Source organism: Cylas formicarius, unplaced genomic scaffold (genome assembly GCF_029955315.1).
Source record: "Cylas formicarius isolate icCylForm1 unplaced genomic scaffold, icCylForm1.1 PGA_scaffold_8__14_contigs__length_24414737, whole genome shotgun sequence".
Taxonomy (NCBI): Eukaryota; Metazoa; Arthropoda; class Insecta; order Coleoptera; family Brentidae; genus Cylas; species Cylas formicarius.
In genome coordinates this window covers 2293961-2311980 of record NW_026844361.1, presented here as the reverse complement: position 1 = coordinate 2311980, position 18020 = coordinate 2293961, and the positions used below count along the sequence as shown (strand labels likewise).

The following is an 18020-nucleotide window of genomic DNA, read 5'->3' as shown; positions in this document are numbered from 1 at the left end:
GCCGGAATCTTTACAAAATGAGTTTCACGAATATTTCGCGGATCGAAACCTTAAGTAAAGGCAATTACGACACATGGAAAATCCAGAAGCAAGCCTTATTGGTCAAAAATGATGCATGGGGATACGTTAACGGAGAAATCGAGAAGTCGAAGTTGAAATCCGACAACGAAGAATCTAAAAAGGAAGTCGAAAGCTCGGATAAAAACGACAACAAAGCCAAATCAGATATGTTATCTAGAAGCCCTTCAGAACTTAAAAATATCAAAAACTGCAAAACTTCAAGTATGGCTCAAGCTGGAAGGTATTTACCAATTCAAAGGTCCCGCAAGAAAGGCAACTTTATTGAAGCAATTAACATTGCAACGCATAGGCGAAATTTTTCAACGCTGTTGACAAACTGGAAGAAATGGACATTCCCATGCTTGATTGCTTGATATCATGCTGCTATACAGTTCGCCCTCAATTTTCGAAAATTTTCGTTGTGCGATTGAATCGCGAGACAAGTTACCGACTCCAGAAACACTTCGCGTGAAAATCATTGAAGAGTCCGACGCACCCAGACGAATTTGATCAAAATACTATCTAATATTATTTATCTTAAAAAAATATCTAAAAATGACGAATAATGAATTTATTTAAGGAAAGTATAAATTTTAATGATAATACAGTACTTTACACTATTATTCCGCTACACGTAAAAGTATACAGTGTGGTCCAAAAGCCGTACCTAAATTAAAGACTGATTAATATTTTTTTTTTAGAATGACGTTAGAACATTTTTAATTTAGTTTCTTACTTTTTTACGTAATTCATTTATTTTTCAGTGAAAGTTATTAAAACGTATTTTAGCAACACCAACAATGTGTATTATTGAAGAAAAACATAAAACAGTTCTAATTTTAACTTTGAATTATGATAATGTACATATATATTACATATACATTACAAAAAAAATATTACAAAAAGATAATCATAAATATTTTAGAGAAAAGGGGTAAAAACGAAGATGAGATATTGATAATTGAATACTTTGAGTACGGTACAGTATAGTACAGTTGCGTCTATGAAAATATAGTACAAAAACATATCTCATAATTCCTGGTCTATTATAAAAAAATCTTATTAGATACCTAATAACTTTCTGTCTCACAAATTTTTAAAATGACACAGGGCAAACACAGGTTTTAGACTGTCATGTATGCTATATGTCATCCATTAGTCAAAAAACATTTAATAGTCTAGAATATAAATATTTCTTCTCAAAAACTGTAAATCTGGCAACATTGCCATTAGCATTTTTGAATTTTGCATGTTCAAAAAGTAATTTTACCAAAATTAAAAATATATACCAGCACTGACAGCACTTCTTAAAAAATAGATACCCATTAAGATCGCAAGTACATATTAAATAAGAGTTCTATGTTGTGGAAACGCGGGGAAATGTACTGTTTGCCAAAGAAAACGAAACATTTATGTATTTTAAGTGACGCTATTGTGACATTAAAACAAGTCATACATGATAATAATTGCGTAAATAATAATAATTATATGCTTGTACTTGCCACTAGCAATAGGATCCAAACTATAATTTTATTATTTTTCAATCACCAACTTTCGAAAAAATGGTTAAATACACACTGATGCACTCTGATTAAATGAATACAAATTAATAAACTTTCAAGTTTCAATAACAATATGGCGCGCAGCAACGTGAATCAAAACAAAAGTTTGTTTATTTATAATAGCCAGGTAACTAGATTACTGAAATGTAATGGATTTAGCTCAGGATTTTTAAGTTGGAGTTTATGACTTCTGGCCAGCTTTTGAGGAAAATTCACCTGTGTGTGACGATCGAAACAAATATCAACGGAACGCGAGTGGCCTGGGCGGAATGTTCGTGAACAAAAAATACAAGCAAAGTAAGTGGCGTTCAAAAAGTGATGGAAAGACTAATAGTACCAAGGTTAATCCAGGTAATACCCAGAATTCGACCGAAATATTCAAATATCAGTGCCATCGATGGAGGAAGGTAGGTCACGAAGCTGTAGACAGACATAGAAAATTCGGAAACCTACCACGCACCTCCTGGTCTCAACAATATACATAAAGCAACGCGAAATACTGGTTAGAAAAAAAAAGAGATATAATTATAATAAGAAAGAGGAAAAAAAGGTAAATAAACAAATAAATAAAAAAAAGGATTGAATTTCCTGCAAAACTGGGTGCTTGCAAATTAGTTACCCGTAGTGCTCAGAGTTCTGGGGCGATGGGGGGGTCCACGAATAATGAAGAAAATATAGCACTATTTATCCTTAGGGCACCAGGAAGTAGCAGACCTTCCAGTCTCTCAGATGGTTTGAGGAATCCGATGTTTTGCAAAAAAAAAGAGAACATTAACGATGGAATCTACTATTAAATTTAAACTGGTACAATCGATAAAAGTTAGTCGTGAAGGTTAAGGAGAAAAAAAAAAGATGAAAACTGGTCTACATTATTCAATACGCGGCGAAAATAAGAAATTACAAATCCGCGATGTACCGGCCTAAACTCCGCATAATTTAATTGCCGTCCAAACGACAAGTTGACAACCCGTTTAATACGAAATTCCCAAAATAATAGAAATACACAAAAAAATCAAATTCCCTTAGGTGATCACCACAGGCTAACAGGGGCAATATAGGTAACTATTAATAACTCGACAACGATCATACTCAGTATTACCGGTACGTCAACTTCCCGCAAATAATTATACATAAATTTTCAAAGCATTTGTACAAAAATTTTTCCAGAGTAAAACTACATGATTATTGAATCTCCGTGTCGGTATAGCAAAAGAAAAACAATTATCGATTAAATGACCAAGCGTAACAAAAGCGGAAAACAAAAAAAGGGTATGCCTAACAATATCTCGTGTAGCGCTTACATCGAACTGGACGTCACCTCGTTTATTCCCGGTGTCTGGCTTCGCGAAGATCTGAGTGAGCCGGTAGTCAGGCAATGATTCAAATGTGCTCCAATATCCAGAGAACACAGGAACTTCGAAGTTTGAATCCTCCCAGAATACGTCAATCCAGAAGCCTCCAAAACGCTAGCCCTCCTAAAGAGGGTACGGGTGCTCTAAGGGGAGTACAGTGCTCCAAGGAGAGTACGGGTGCTTCAACGAGAGTACGGGTGTTCCAAGGACACTATAGAGTTTCCGCGTATAAGCCGATAGCGGCTAAATTCGAGCCGGACTCTTTAAAGAGTGAATAAAATGGTAAAGGTAACAAAATCTAAATAGTGAGGGTGAAAGCTTGGTAGGCAGCATGTAGCACTCAAATCCTCTTACAAAGTAAGTGTGGGCAGTTCTCCAAACGAACCAAAAATACGAACAGCAACGGAATCTCCAAATCGCTGTCCACACATCTAAGTGAATTTAACCCTATATCCGCAAAGCGATGGCTGAATAAAAAGCCGTAGGTTAATCACTTGTGGCTAGCTACTAGACTGTTCTTCTACCAAAACAGGAAAACAATATGTCTGCCTGTGAGGCAGACATATTGTTTTCCTATTTTAAAATGTAGGCGCGGAACTACCGGATCTTATTCTAGTAAAATAACAATTCTAAAGTGTTACAAACCTCAGAAAGTGCGAATTACAGTTCAAAATGGTGTAGACTGCGGCGCGACATGACATTTAGTTAAAGATTTACAAGATTTTGCGGAAATTAAAGACTCTGTATGCGAAAAACTAAACTTAGCTAATAACATGTCGACGGAAATAACTGCTAAATGTAGGTTAATAAATCTACATAACAAAACAATTTTCAAGTCTTATTCAAAAAGGAATGTGCTTTAATTCTTGATGAAAGCGACAATATTCTTTTTGCTACTCCCGTCTGTAAAATACCTAATTACTCACCGATCTAGCGTGCGAGAAGCGTCACTTTACCACGTCAGTTTCGTTTCCCATGAATCCGAGTCACTTCATAGATTTCCGAGATTTTACCGCTCGGGATTGGGAGCAATCGGATGTTTTCGGAGATAATTCTCATGCTTTGAATTTTGACGTTTGTCAATTCTGACCGTCATGCCAGTGAATATATTCGTGTTGTATTGCGAAAATGTACCCAAAAACTAGCGGAAAAAGTATAGTATGCAACACGTTCGGAAAACTTTTTAACTCACTCGTTTATTAAAAACTCGCTCCGCTGCGCTCCGCTCGTGTCAAATGCCGTTTACCGCGCTTGTTGCATAATATACTATTAATTAGCGATCTTGAAGGCGATTTATATTTTGCTCGCGAAGAAAATGGTGATTTAGCGAACCCTGCAGTCTCTCAAAAATGTTCTACAAGCACTATGACGTGGCATCGTAGATTAGGTCATCCAAATTCTCTAAAGATATGCATGAATGTAAACGCAAAAATACAATGAATGGTTTAACTTTCAATTTAAATGAAAAATTCGATAAAACTTGCGACACTTGTTACAAATCAAAAATCACTAGAGCTCCTTTTCCGAAGAAATCCGAACGCAAAACAGCTCGACGATTCGAAAGTGTTCATACGAACATTTGTGGTCCGATGAGGGTAGAATCTCTTGGAAAATTAAAATACTACGTCGAATCAAATCAAAATCAAAAAAAGAAGGCCATAAAGTTAAATGCATGCAATGAGATAATGGTTCTAAGTATGTATCCAAAGAATTCGACGATCTTTTAAAGTCGCACGCAACAGAACAGAATTGCCGGAAGGCAAAACCAGGTTACCTCCAACGTTTTGGGCTGAAGTTGTTAGTACAGTAAATTACTTACGTAATAGGTGTCCGACAAAATCTTTAAATGGAAAAACGCCTTACGAAATTTGGTTTGGAAAAGTTCCAGACGTTTCTCATTTACGAGAATTCGGATGTAAAGTATTTTGTTTGAATCGAGATCCGAAAAAAGGAAAATTAGACCCAAGTGCCAAAAAAGGAATTTCTACCGGATATTCTGAACAAACCAAAGGATTCAGGGTACGGTTATCCGATGAGAGAAAACAAAAACCTGAAAAATCTCCGATATACAGGGTGTGACCATATAGCTATTAGACATATAGAGTGCTAATTGTACAGGAACTCGTAAAGCAACTATGTCACAAAATTTCGAGGTCTGTTAAATATGCGCATGCGTGAGATTTGAAATTTTGATTTTAACCAATGGCAGCTCTAATTGCAAATTCTGGCTTTCGACCCATAAGGCCTTGCGGCTCCAAACAACCAACATGGCCGCCGCCAGGTCGTCAATGGTTGGATGCTGCATTTTTATGCCAGTATTTTCTCAAAATATGACCAAATCCCATTAAATTTTCAAGCAAAAAAGGAATTAAAGTGTGGAAAATGCTGTTAAAAAAATTATGGACAAGCGCGGGGTTAATTTTATGCCGAATCATACCATACGGATCGCCGTTCTTAGTATAATTCCGTAAGACATCAGCTATTTTTTCCATAATTTGTGCTCGTAAATCAACGAAAACAGTTTGTTTTTATAAACTTATAGATTTAACCTCTACTGAAAATGTAAATAAAGTTGAATTGTCGAAATATGACTCAAAGTGTAAATAACTTTGAGGTTCTAGATGTCGCACAGGATTTCGTTAAAAAACTGTAGCTATTGCAAAATACAACCAAGAAAATTAAAAATTAGTATAAAACAAGTCAATAATTAGTATATATTGGATTGGATTCAGCGTTTCAAACAAACGTCCTCATTTCTCTCGTTTCTAGTGTTGGGATTATGGATTTTTCTTATACACCCAATAACTTGTGGATATATATCCGTGTTAAAAACATTTTGGAAGTTTATCCATTTAATAGTAACAAACGCTGAAAAGTGTCGTTTATTGTCGCAAAACTTAAAAACATTTTGCTCCCAAAAATTTTATGGTGGCTAAAATAATAAAAAAAATATATATTTAACAGCAATTGTTAAATGCTAAAAACACATGTAGAAATTGCATTTTATATGTCGGGCTTTACATGCTACTATCAATTCACACAATAACTTGGCTATATTTTATTACAATCTGGATTCAAATGTAGATAACTAAAAATTGCTTCTCCAGAAATGCTCGGAATGTTTTAAAAGTGTAATCTCACATAAAACATCCTAAAAGAATGTTTTTTTTCTAGATGCGCACTCCAGACTGGTTTTGTAGACATGATTGTGATTTATGCCACAACTAAAACTTACCTTTAATTATAATAGCATTATATATAGTGTTTTATTAACTCGTTTTGAAGTTCACGTTAAAGAACGAATACAATGTAAAAACAAATGAATAAATACATGAATTATTAAATAAGAACTTTATTGAAAAGGATAAAACACATTGTTTCTTATAAACGCATTAACAAATAAAATAAAAAGATATGCTACATTTTTTAATAGCATAACATTTATTTTCTATTTGCACAATGGTGTCTGACTAAGATGCTTCAGTGTTACTCTTTTCAAGGAACTTTTATATTACTTAATTTGTTGTTCATTTGTAACACATTAAACTGTTATTAATTATTAGTAGAAGAACTAAAGCAAAAATTTCATTAACTGTAAAAGTTGATGATCGGTGTCATCAAAAACGAATGAAAACATTTTTCTAGTCAGGTCTACAAGAATATAACATATAAAATTCAAGTATGTAAAGCATGTGACATTTTTAGAAAATTTAAAGCAAGTAATAATAAAATAACTAAGTAAGTATTAACTCAAACGGTGGAAAACTATTGTATTAGAAGACCGTAGCTGTTCCGACATACTTTTTGATTTCTGGGAATGTGATACCTATTATCACAAGTTATTATGGAACTGAACTCAATAATTTCGATGTTGAATATTTGAATAAATCTATTATGAATATTTTTATTATATAGATTATTATTGCTCGGAGATATATAAATTTGTGCGAGAAGTTGTGTGATTATGAATTTATTTATTTTTATTTTTTTGAGGGAATTGAAATCCTTTACGGAGGCCCTGCGCGGCAATTTTATGAAAAAACTCTTATTGTTTTTTCTTGAATAGCAGACGACACTACCAAAAAAATCGTTATTATTTGTTCGTAAATTTTGCTAAGTACTTATATTTTTGCCTTTAGTACGTGTACGACGAGCAATGTGATGCAGCCTTATTTTTATATAATAAATTCTCACTAATTTTGTCAATTGAATTCTGATAGTATAAAAAGTGATAACTTTTATCAAAAGGTGTACCCAGATATCTTAAAATTTTTATATATAATGCATGTTTTAAGTTTGGAGTTGTGAAATATTGGCTTTCATTAGCTCTCAAAACCTTTTTGAAAGATGAGAAATATTGCATAGAGGTATACCCTGTGGCAAAACTAAGGCCGTCAAGCAGGTGTCGCATGTAAATAAATGCTTGTTCGTTAATTTGGCCACTACAAAGGCAGCTAGATATACGAACCCTAACAACTAATTGTTCGGACGATGTACGAAATAATAAGAAAACATATTTATACTTATTTTAAATTGATTTTTTTTTGCCTTTTCGATTGAAAAATGAAATCACGCACTTATTTTTATACCAAAAAGTGCTATCGTAATGAATTATTTTTTTATTTCACATAAATTACATAACAAAATATCAAAAACATACCGAATTTGCTGACAAATAAATAGTCGGACGCATTTAAATCTTTTACTTTAAATCGAACATTAATAAGAAGTAACATCACCTTTCGCGGCCATAACAGCTTTTATGCGTTTCGGCATGGAATCTACCAAAGTCTTGCAGTATTCGGGGGTGAGACTGTTCCAGATTTTGGTGATTTTTGCCTAAAATGCTGGAACTGTACGCTGAGGATTGTTACGCAAAGTCTTTTTCATCCGATGCCATAAAGTTTCAATAATATTCAAGTCGAGGCTACTTGATGGCCACGATAACACTTTCATATTATGGTCCCCAAACCACTTTTTTGTTGTTTTCGCAGTATATAGTATATTGAAATATAAAATTTTCATTTCCAAAAGTTCGTTCTATTGATGGAATCAAACTTCTTGATAAAATTTGTTGGGATTTTTCTGCATTTACAGTACCATCCATGAACTCGTAGTTGCCAACCCCTTTACCACTCATACATCCCCATATCATAACACCCTGGGGAAATTTTACCGTGCGCTTTAGACAATCTTTGTGAAAGGCTTCTAATTTTGTACGAATCACCCTTTTTCGAAAATCGCCTACACATACATCAAATCTTGATTCGTCGCTGAAGATAACGTTACTCCACGTTCGAGTCCCGTATAAACCACCATTAAATCTTTTAAATTAACTTGTACATAAGACAACACTTACCTGTGTATAGGCACATTCTTTTCCTCATAGCTTTGACCACAAACGCAACAAGTTTTTCAGTGGGTGGGCATTTTTATCAACAAAGACACGGAAAAGGTACGGAGATAAACACAAACACCAAGAGTGAAAACAACAATGGCACAGACTGTTAGTATTCTCTGACAATATTAATTACATAGTTCGGCGTTGCCAATTATATTCCGATTTCAGAGACAGATTTTGCGCTCTTATAAAAATTATTCTATTTTTTCAGAAAAATTACGGCCATGTGACAACTCAGTCAGTTGGCGGGTGACGCATGCGCATAGGATGCACACTTTCTCTACCAGAATATGATAGCCACCTGCCGCGCATCACTTTTTGTCGTAGTAGGGCCAGTATATTATCTAATAGCTATATGGGTGTGACGAAAGAATACTGTGAATATGACTTTTTTCCACAAGAAATGTCAAATTCAGACATCGAACATGGAGATCAAGAAATCCAAACCATTGACATTCAAATGAGAACAGCGTAAATTTCGATTTGAATGAAACCGTGGATGATTTTCAAGATGGAGACGACTTGCAACACCTACCACTGAGAGCACGTGGTCGAAAAATCTACAATCTTCAATATGCAATATGGTTCAAGATGTTGAAAATGCATTTTTATCGGAAATACCCATGAAACAAACATGGTACCGAATCAAGCGAATGGTTTAGAGCTATGGCTGATGAAATCAGATCAGTTATCAAAAACAACACTTTTACATTAGTTTAACGTCCACAAAGACAAGAAGTTGTTGGAAGTAGAATTGTCCTTCGAAACAAGTTCAAAGCTAGTGGCCTATTGGAAAGAAGAACGGATTTAGCCAACGTCCTGGCATTCATTTTAATCAAACTTTGACTCCAGTAGCTCGCCTAACTCATTATAGTATGGAAATTCAGCCAATCGATGTTGAATGCGCTTATCTCAATGGTGAATTAAACGAGACCATCTATATGGAAATTACAAAACTCTCACAGGTGATATTTGACAAGGAGCTAACGATATGTTGTGTGAACTAGATGATGGTGATAAGGTTTGTCTTCTACACAATTCTTTATATGGTTTACGACAAGCTGGTAGAGCTTGGTATAATAACCTTGATAAGATATAACGAAAATGTGGAGCTACTCCAACCAAAGCAGATCCATGTTTGTACCGCTTGGATGGAGGGGAAGATATTACATTAATCGTGGTGTATGTCGACGATGTACCCATCGCTTCGAAAAACACACACGCTCTTTCGAAAGTAAAACGAAAAATCACTCAAGAAGTCGAACATCGAGAACTAGGAAATGTTGACAAGTGCTTGGGAATAGAATTTGTTCGCCAGGATCCGAAAATATCTTTACATCAAAAAGGCTATATAACTGAAATTCTTAAATGTTTTGGTTAGTCCAGACATTAGTTTTGCCGTTAGTTAGTTTTCACAGTTAGCACAGGAATATGCATTGGGCAGCTGCAAAGCGGGCACTTCGTTATCTCAAAGGATCAATGGACTTAGGTATCACTTTTAAACCCGAAAACAAGTGTATTAGAGGTTACGTTGATGCGGATTGGGCTAATTTTCACGACGACTGAAAATTTTATGCTAGATACTTTTTCATTTCATCTGATGGGAATCGAAGAAGCAACGAACTGTAGCCTTATCTTCTACCGAAGCCGAGTACATGCGACTCACCGAGTCCGGGAAAGAAGCTATCTACTGGAAGCATTTTATCTTGGAGCTAGATTTTTTTAGACTTAGCTGAGATAAAGTTATTCAACTACAACATGAGTACTTTAAAGCTTTAAACGTTTATATTCAATTTCTCGTGTTAGTACACGTAACATGTTAGCAGATATTCTCATCAAGGGCTTGACACGAGAAAAATATAATAACTGTTGAACTGTTAGGACTAAAACGAGTAGTGATGGAACAATCCATTGCGGTTGGTATTAGAAAAAAGTTTTGCAGACTCTCAATCTAGTGAATGCGGTCATTATGCTGTGCGAGCCGACTGTCCGTCCGTAACCATGGCAACACTTTTCAGTAAACTTAAGATTTCATTATATGTTTTGCATTGTGCTAAATTTACAGAACTCTTAACATCTGCTAAAGTTCACACTTATATTACTCATAAAGTAATCAAAAACGAGTCCCGTAGCATGAATTGAGTCGTACCTTGAGAAACAACCATTTAGTGCCCTATTTATCTTCACTTGCCAGACTCTGTTAGACTTATTACCAATTAAAGCAAATTTAAGACTCACAAAAAAAAAATTATTAAGCAAAACAATATACTCCAGAAAAGATTTTTTTCAGAACAACTGGGACAATGGACTGAGGGAGTGTATAATGGGTGTGATTGAAGGAAATTTTATATTTTGTGCTATTATATATGGTTTATGTATTGTATTTATTTATAGATCATTTTTTGACGGACCATGTGTACCTTTTTTGGGTGTGAATAAAACATTTAGGTACCAACATTTTTGTTTGTTGGCGCTAAAAAATGGAAATCAAACCGGTCTGAGCCAGCCGGTGACAGTCCTCAACATAAAAGCAAATTAAATCGCGACGAATGGGACGATAAGAGACTTTATCGAGGGAGCTTGAGCTATTTCAGTTTCTGTTCTATATTTGGACCGAGCTATTTCTATTTCATTCGCAGAGTTTTATCTCTTTACGGTTCGTTTCACACGAGAAAAGGTAGAACAACTCGATTTTGCTTGAGCATTCCGGTTAGAAACAATTACAAAGTTATGGTCGGTCATAGTTAATCATTTAGAACTCGTGAAATTTGTGCCGAAAATTATCCAAACCGTTTTTTTTTAAACAACGACCATTATCTTAATATTTTGAAAACTTGAAACACTAATCCTTTAGTCTATATTAGCTTAAATCGTACAATATTTGTTGACAAAGTGTTGTTACTTATTTTGCAATAGTTGCTTCAAAAAAATATTTCAAATGTATTGTTGAAATATATAAAAACATATAACTTTGAAATAGTATAATCTTTTCGCACAACTTGTATACAAATAAAAATGTAATATTAAATCTACACTTAAACCCTACAACTCTTGTATTAAATTTTTTTTGCTTCTTTCGGTTTTTTAAATTTATTATTTTAAAGAGTTGACTGTGCCTGAAACAAAAAAAAAACGCTTTGTCAGTCAAATCGTAATTGTTACAAAAAGTACTGTATATTGGTTCGTCAATTTTATTATGGCATTTAATTTGTTAATTAAATTGTTCTAAATATTATGGCTGCCAACCAAGAAAATGTTGAAAAATATGACATGCTGTATTGTGTGTATTTTACTGTTACGAATGTGTTATGTATGTATCCAGAACGAAGACAACCCGATAAAAGAATATTTCGTAGGCTTCAAAGCGACCTAATTTATTTTGGATTTTTTCGCAGAGTTGCGCCAAAATCTACGGTTCAAGAAATTTTTAAAAAAGCACAAGTTTAGACCTTATAAATTTAATTTAGTTCATAATTTGCATCCCGGGTACAACGAAGACTAAAATTTTGTCATTGGTATTTACAAAATATCAATCGAGATAGGGATTTTAAAGTTAAATTTAAACGTGTTCTCGATACATATTTTCTAGAAACCCTTTTTACATGATGGTGTTGGGTTAATACAAATAATATGCTACATTTAATATACATATTTTAAGTATAGTGACTTTTATACCAGTTATATCATACTCCAGTCGCGACAGTGCAAAAGACCTAGATTTCGGCCATATTAAGAAACGTCTGAAGGAGTTAGAATGGGCTTTTTCAATAATATCAGAATAGTGTGAACCCCATGCAGGGTACATAATAATTAATATGATAGATGGATAGAAAAAATATTTTTAATCGTTTTTTAAATAGACAAGGTTTTAAACGTTAACATCAGCTTGTTAAAAATACGAACAGCCAAATAATTAAGTGACCTCGAAGTCGTCGAAAATCTACAGTAGGGAACATGCGGCTAACCGCTCTGTCTTCTGTGGTTAGAATGTACGTCACCAACTAACGTAAAATTCAATAAATTGTTACAGATATACCCCTTGTGACGTTTTTGAGCCAAAAATACTTCATCGGCATTTACAGATGCTCCCAACATATTGTTCCCATAACGTAATCGGGACTCGCATAGCGAATTGCCTAGTTAAGATTTATAAAAATATAGTTTGCTCTATTTAGAGTTAAAATAAGAGTATCGCAATGAGACTTCCAGTTTAAAGTTCATTCAAACTCGATCCTAGAAACCTCATGCCGTTATTGGGGATAGTGTCATTGCTTAAACAGATATTAAAATTATCACATTGTTTCTGATATTTATGAAACCTTATACTTTAATTTTTTCTTGCGTACATACATAGAAAAATCTTCCGTATACGTCACAAAAACGTATAACATATATTATGAAGAGTACAGGGCCTAAAAACTGATCCTTGAGAATCACCCATCTCTATGCGTTAACAAGTTGAATTTACGCATTCCATTCTCTTACCACTATAAAACGTAAGGAATACAAATTGAGAACGGTCTTTTAAAAAACTTCTGAGGCCCCTTATACCCGAAGTGTGCAGAGCTTCCCCAGGTTAGTAAAATCAACAGAGTCAAAAAGCTCGACTTAGGTCGCAAAAATTCCAAACGGGTATTCACCATCCTCGATAAAAGATATAACTTTTTATTGTTCCATAGTACTATAAGTATATAAGTATATAAGAGGTTAAGTGGAGTAGCTTTTGATAGGCTTCGCTTCTTCTCTACTGTATATTTGTATATAACAATATACAACAATAAATGCAATTTATTATTATTATTATTATTATTATTATTATTATTAATATTGTATTATCCCACGGAAAAAACAAATTAGCACCGGCTGAAGTCATATCGGATGACATTTTTCTGCAAAAGACATTAATATCTTTGAGAAATAATACTCAAACCCTGTATTTGAGTGTGTCAAGCTATTGCAGCTTTTCTCCTGATTTGAAATATATATGAGTTTTTAGGGTTATTTTTGATAGATTTTGAAACATCCTGCATCTACTTTTTACAAAACAGTTGAAACATTTGGAAACAGTTTTCAGTCAAGCTGTGAAGAAGCCAACAGGATGATTGGCGAAACGTCAGCAAGTGCGACTCAGGCAAAACCGACGCAGGAGGAATCCATGAGTTTTGTAAAAAGTATTACAGCAGCCTATGGAAGTTTATTTGAAAAATCCCGCATCTATTCTTTCAAAAACCAATTAGCCATGAAAGCTGTTGAAGTAGAAACTGGCGTAGTTGACTGTCAATCAAAACCAGGCTACTGCTCGCATTGAGTATAGGAGATTATATCCTCACAGAGTGATTCCAATTAAAAACTAATTTTATAACACTTGTAACGTTGAAAAATAGCGGCTTAGTCAAAAGAAAAAGAAGGCAAGTTTCTTGTAATGTTAAAGAAGAACATGATGTTGTGCTAAATTTGACAGATTCTGAAATATCGCTTATTTTATGTAATATTGGATGTAAGTCAATAATACTATTGTTTCAAAAATCACATTAGCGATGATAGCAGTTATCATAGAAACTGGCGTAGTTAACTGTCATTATATATTAAAATCGTATATACACAGCGGAAAAGTCATTTTGTCGGTATTTTTAAAATGTTACCAAAATAACTGCCCGTATTCCACAGAGATTCCAAGTAAAAAAACATTTTATAGTGGGTTGAAAAATAACGGCTTAGACAAAACTAGAAAAGACAAGCTTCTTGTAATGTTAATGAAGAACATAATGTGTTATATTTTCAAGGTAATTTCAATCAGGAGTTTTAAAATTAAAAGGTTAAATTGGAATTGCATAAACTATTTTTCAAAACATTTAAGCAATTTAAGTAAAAGTTAAATCCAGCGAATTTTAAAGAGACATAAAATGCAGGCTTATAAGTTGACGAAAGATCAACATCTTACAGATAAAGACAGAAACGACTTAAGTGTTAGAACGAATTCAACAATCACCTAATTTTATTCACAACATACTGTTCATAGATAATTTAATACGGCCTCACACATATTTCATAAATCTGGTTTACAATCTATAGGACTTTTTATTGCGGAATTATTTCTTCTAGACTTCTGAGACTCTGCTCTTTCCGAGAAATTATGACAAGAGGTCGATATTCCGATTTCCTTCGATTTAAATTAGAAGAAAATATCGAAGCTACACCTTTATGACAATAGGGCGCGGTACCATATCACAATTTAAGAGACGTAAAAAACTATTTGCAAAATAAATACAATAGGGGAAAATGGTGTAATACACTTGCCTCCTAACAGAATAAGAGAAGAAATTGAAGCCCTAAGTAGGCAACCAGAACGTCTTAGAAGGTGTTTCGTGTATACGTGCAGATGAATGATCATTTCTCTGTGAAATAAATTTAGAATACTAAAGACGATGTTTTAGTAAGAAGTTTTTTTGTGCTATATGTAAAAAAAAAATATTTAGTTTTCATGGCTAATTTGATTTTTAAAACAATAGTTATTGACTTGCTTACAATATAAGATAAAATGCGCAATATTTCAAATTATGTCAAAAGTAGCAACAACTCATATTAATTAAAATCAGGAGAAAAAATGCAAAAATACTCCAACTTTGATAATTTCAATTTCATCGTAGGCTATTTATTTGGTTTTTTAAACCGATATCCTTGAATCCAATTGTAAAATTGACTTTCGTCGACGCTGTTATGTATCAAAAATGACTACTTCTTGCAAGTTCACATCAATTTAGAAAATAGGTAAAAACGTTTCAACAACTTATTATCCTAATAAATAAGGCGACGAACTAATGTAAAAATAACGAAATTTTAAAAATGAAGGCAGGAAATGAATGACAAAAAAATATTAAATATATTAAATTACGAGGTAGAGTGTATGATAAAAAAAATCAGGCACCGACACATTCCCCAGTTAGATTCTGAATTTAGGCATTATAAAAATGCAAAACTGCAAAAAATTTATACTTTCCTAAGAAGTGGGAATCAGCAGGTAACGACACTAAAAAATGATAGACATTCACTACTGGAATCTTTCTAGGAGAAATAAAACAAGTAAAGTATGTCTCATTTTTAACTCCGGAGATAAAAAGTTAATGAATAACTAACAAAATAATTAAAAAGGCAATGAAAAAAGATAAACCGATTCATGGAGAATAATTCACTGTCAGGTAAATTCCAGTTGGATTTTCTGCAAATACTCCGCACCTTCGACGTGCTAAGGACAATCGCTTTAGACCAGAAGAAAATTGTAGTTGTGTCAATAGATTTACGTAAGGCACTTGACCCAGCTTAGATCTTCTTTTGGCGGAAATTACATATTATTGGTTTAAAGGGAAGATTCCATAATGTATTATAATGTTACTGAAACAGGAGCAGTCAGTATGTTAAAATATTATTATCTTACACCACCGATGTCCTACATTAGGAATAAAATGAAATAAAATCAGAATAATCATAGCACGAAAGCGCAAAGAGCTTTATAAATAGAGCAGAACATGTCATGAACATGACATGAACATGAACAAATCAATGGCTTAAGTGACGACATTAGATTTAAGAATTCTTATTCATTTGTTGTTAAAAAAAATATTGCAAAACAGAAATTAGTAAACTTAACTGGTATAAAGAAGTAATGCATTCATTAAAAGACAATAGGGATACTAATTCCCTTGTTTTCTAGGCAAGTGAAACGAACGTTGTCGTGTGTTTTTTGTTTATTATAGGGACAAACGAAAATTTTCCCATGAGGACATGGTGAACTGTATACGCGAAATTATAAACAACAGGGTGACATCCTGTACAATACGTCCACCACCAAGGGAGTCACGAGTCGTGTTGTGTCCGGACAAACACAAATGACACCCAATGATCCCGGTGGGAATCGAACCCACAATCTCCGGCAAGTTCGAGTTGGCAGGTCAACGCCTTACCAACCGAGCCATCCTCGGTCCCAGAGACTTTTTATCTCGCAATTTAAGTTTCGAGGCCAGATCTATCGAAGCGCTGATTTATGTCAACCATTAAATGTACATGTTGTTATTTCTATTTAACAAACCGTTTAAAAAAAAGAGTAAGTTGCCATTATATCTTCTAAAAATCTGCCGTCTGCTGCTGTCGCTCTAATCCCCGAGAAATTTAAATACAATACAACATCGAAAACATACATTCTTTATATTCTGTGTTGGAGTTCAAGACTAGCATTTTAAGTAAATTGCCCGCAATCTCATTCTGATTCTACACTTTCTCCGACTTCCTCGGAAGTATTCAAATAAATTGCTATTAATCCCCATAGAAAGTAGAGGGAATTAAGCTCTCATAGATCGATAAGCAAAGGCTAACGATGTGAGTGAATAGTAAAACATTGTTTACTTAATGCATTGCAATTAGATAATGGTTTCCCAATAGATGGCTAATTATGGATTGTTTCAAACAAAACGAACCAAAAATTCGGTTTTTGTTGCAAAGAGTTACCTTTTTTTATCGACTTATTTTTTTCGTTCCAGGTGGAGAGGGAAATCGCCATAATGAAATTGATCGATCATCCTCATGTACTCGGTCTAACGGACGTCTATGAGAACAAGAAGTACCTGTAAGTAAAAGTGACCAATCGTGAGTCGTTGGTTGGTTCTGGTTAGTCCATGGATTTCAAAAATACAGTGACTAATTGGAAACGATTACAAACGATAATTATAATTGTTGGTACTAAAAAATTTGTTCAAGATATTACGAATATTATATCATTGTTACTATTGTTCGGATGTATATTTCGCCTTCTTGGAAGAAGGGTGAAAACACTAAAAAAAATTCGCATGAAACTGTTCCAAAACCATAGTTGTTGTTTTCTGGGAAAAAACGACAGAATTTAATTATTATTATTTACCACGAGATGGCGTAGTATCGTTATGACATTAAGTTGAATTGTGCGAAGCTTTTGGTAGCAGAACGTCACATTTTCAGTTGCGAGTCGATTGCAGAGGAGATGATATTAATTTTTGATTTTAAAGTGGCGTATTTTGTGTTTTGTGACTGTTTAGTTCATAAAGGTATAATATAAAGTACTTAATTTTTATTAAGGGTTATCATCTCCAAATGTGACTGTTTCTTCGATAAAGGCATTTATTTTAATCATTGTCACTTTTTGAAATGTGTCACTATTTCTAATAAATTTGGTTGTTAATTGATGGTCAAAGAACGAATTCTGTCAAGACAATTTTGAAGTTGTTGCTTTTGATGTACAAATTTGCCCAAAAGGAGATGCATCAACATTTAATTATACTTCGAAATTTCCAGTGTATAATATACCGTTCTATAAATTGAAATCTAAAGAAGTTGTCTCACATAAAGCCGAAGATATAGTCGGTCTCGATCTTCATCGTGTTGGCTTTCGAGGGACCCTGCCCAAAAAAACTTTAAGGATGTTTTGGGTATGTTTGGGATTGGGTAAAGCCAATAACAAAGCGACAAGGCAGGGGTGGGCTAGGTATATATTACTTTCTTCCTGATATGCTTCTTGAGTGTTGACCACTTGTGGCAGTGTTGAAAAATGGTTTTTACTGTGCGTTTCGAAAAAGTTATTTTACGAGAATATAACATTTCGCGCCAAATGATTTGTCGCTT

General features: G+C 33.9%; 1 protein-coding gene across 2 annotated transcripts in view; it reads left to right on the top strand.

Annotated features, from left to right (window-relative positions):
* LOC132706183 (serine/threonine-protein kinase BRSK2) overlaps window positions 1–18020 on the top strand; it is an 82223-nt gene that overhangs the window by 15449 nt on the left and 48754 nt on the right. For both annotated transcript variants that reach the window (XM_060677358.1, XM_060677357.1), the window contains exon 3: window positions 16907–16992. In XM_060677358.1, the coding sequence (XP_060533341.1) occupies window positions 16907–16992 (86 nt within the window). The remainder of the gene's footprint in view (window positions 1–16906; window positions 16993–18020) is intronic.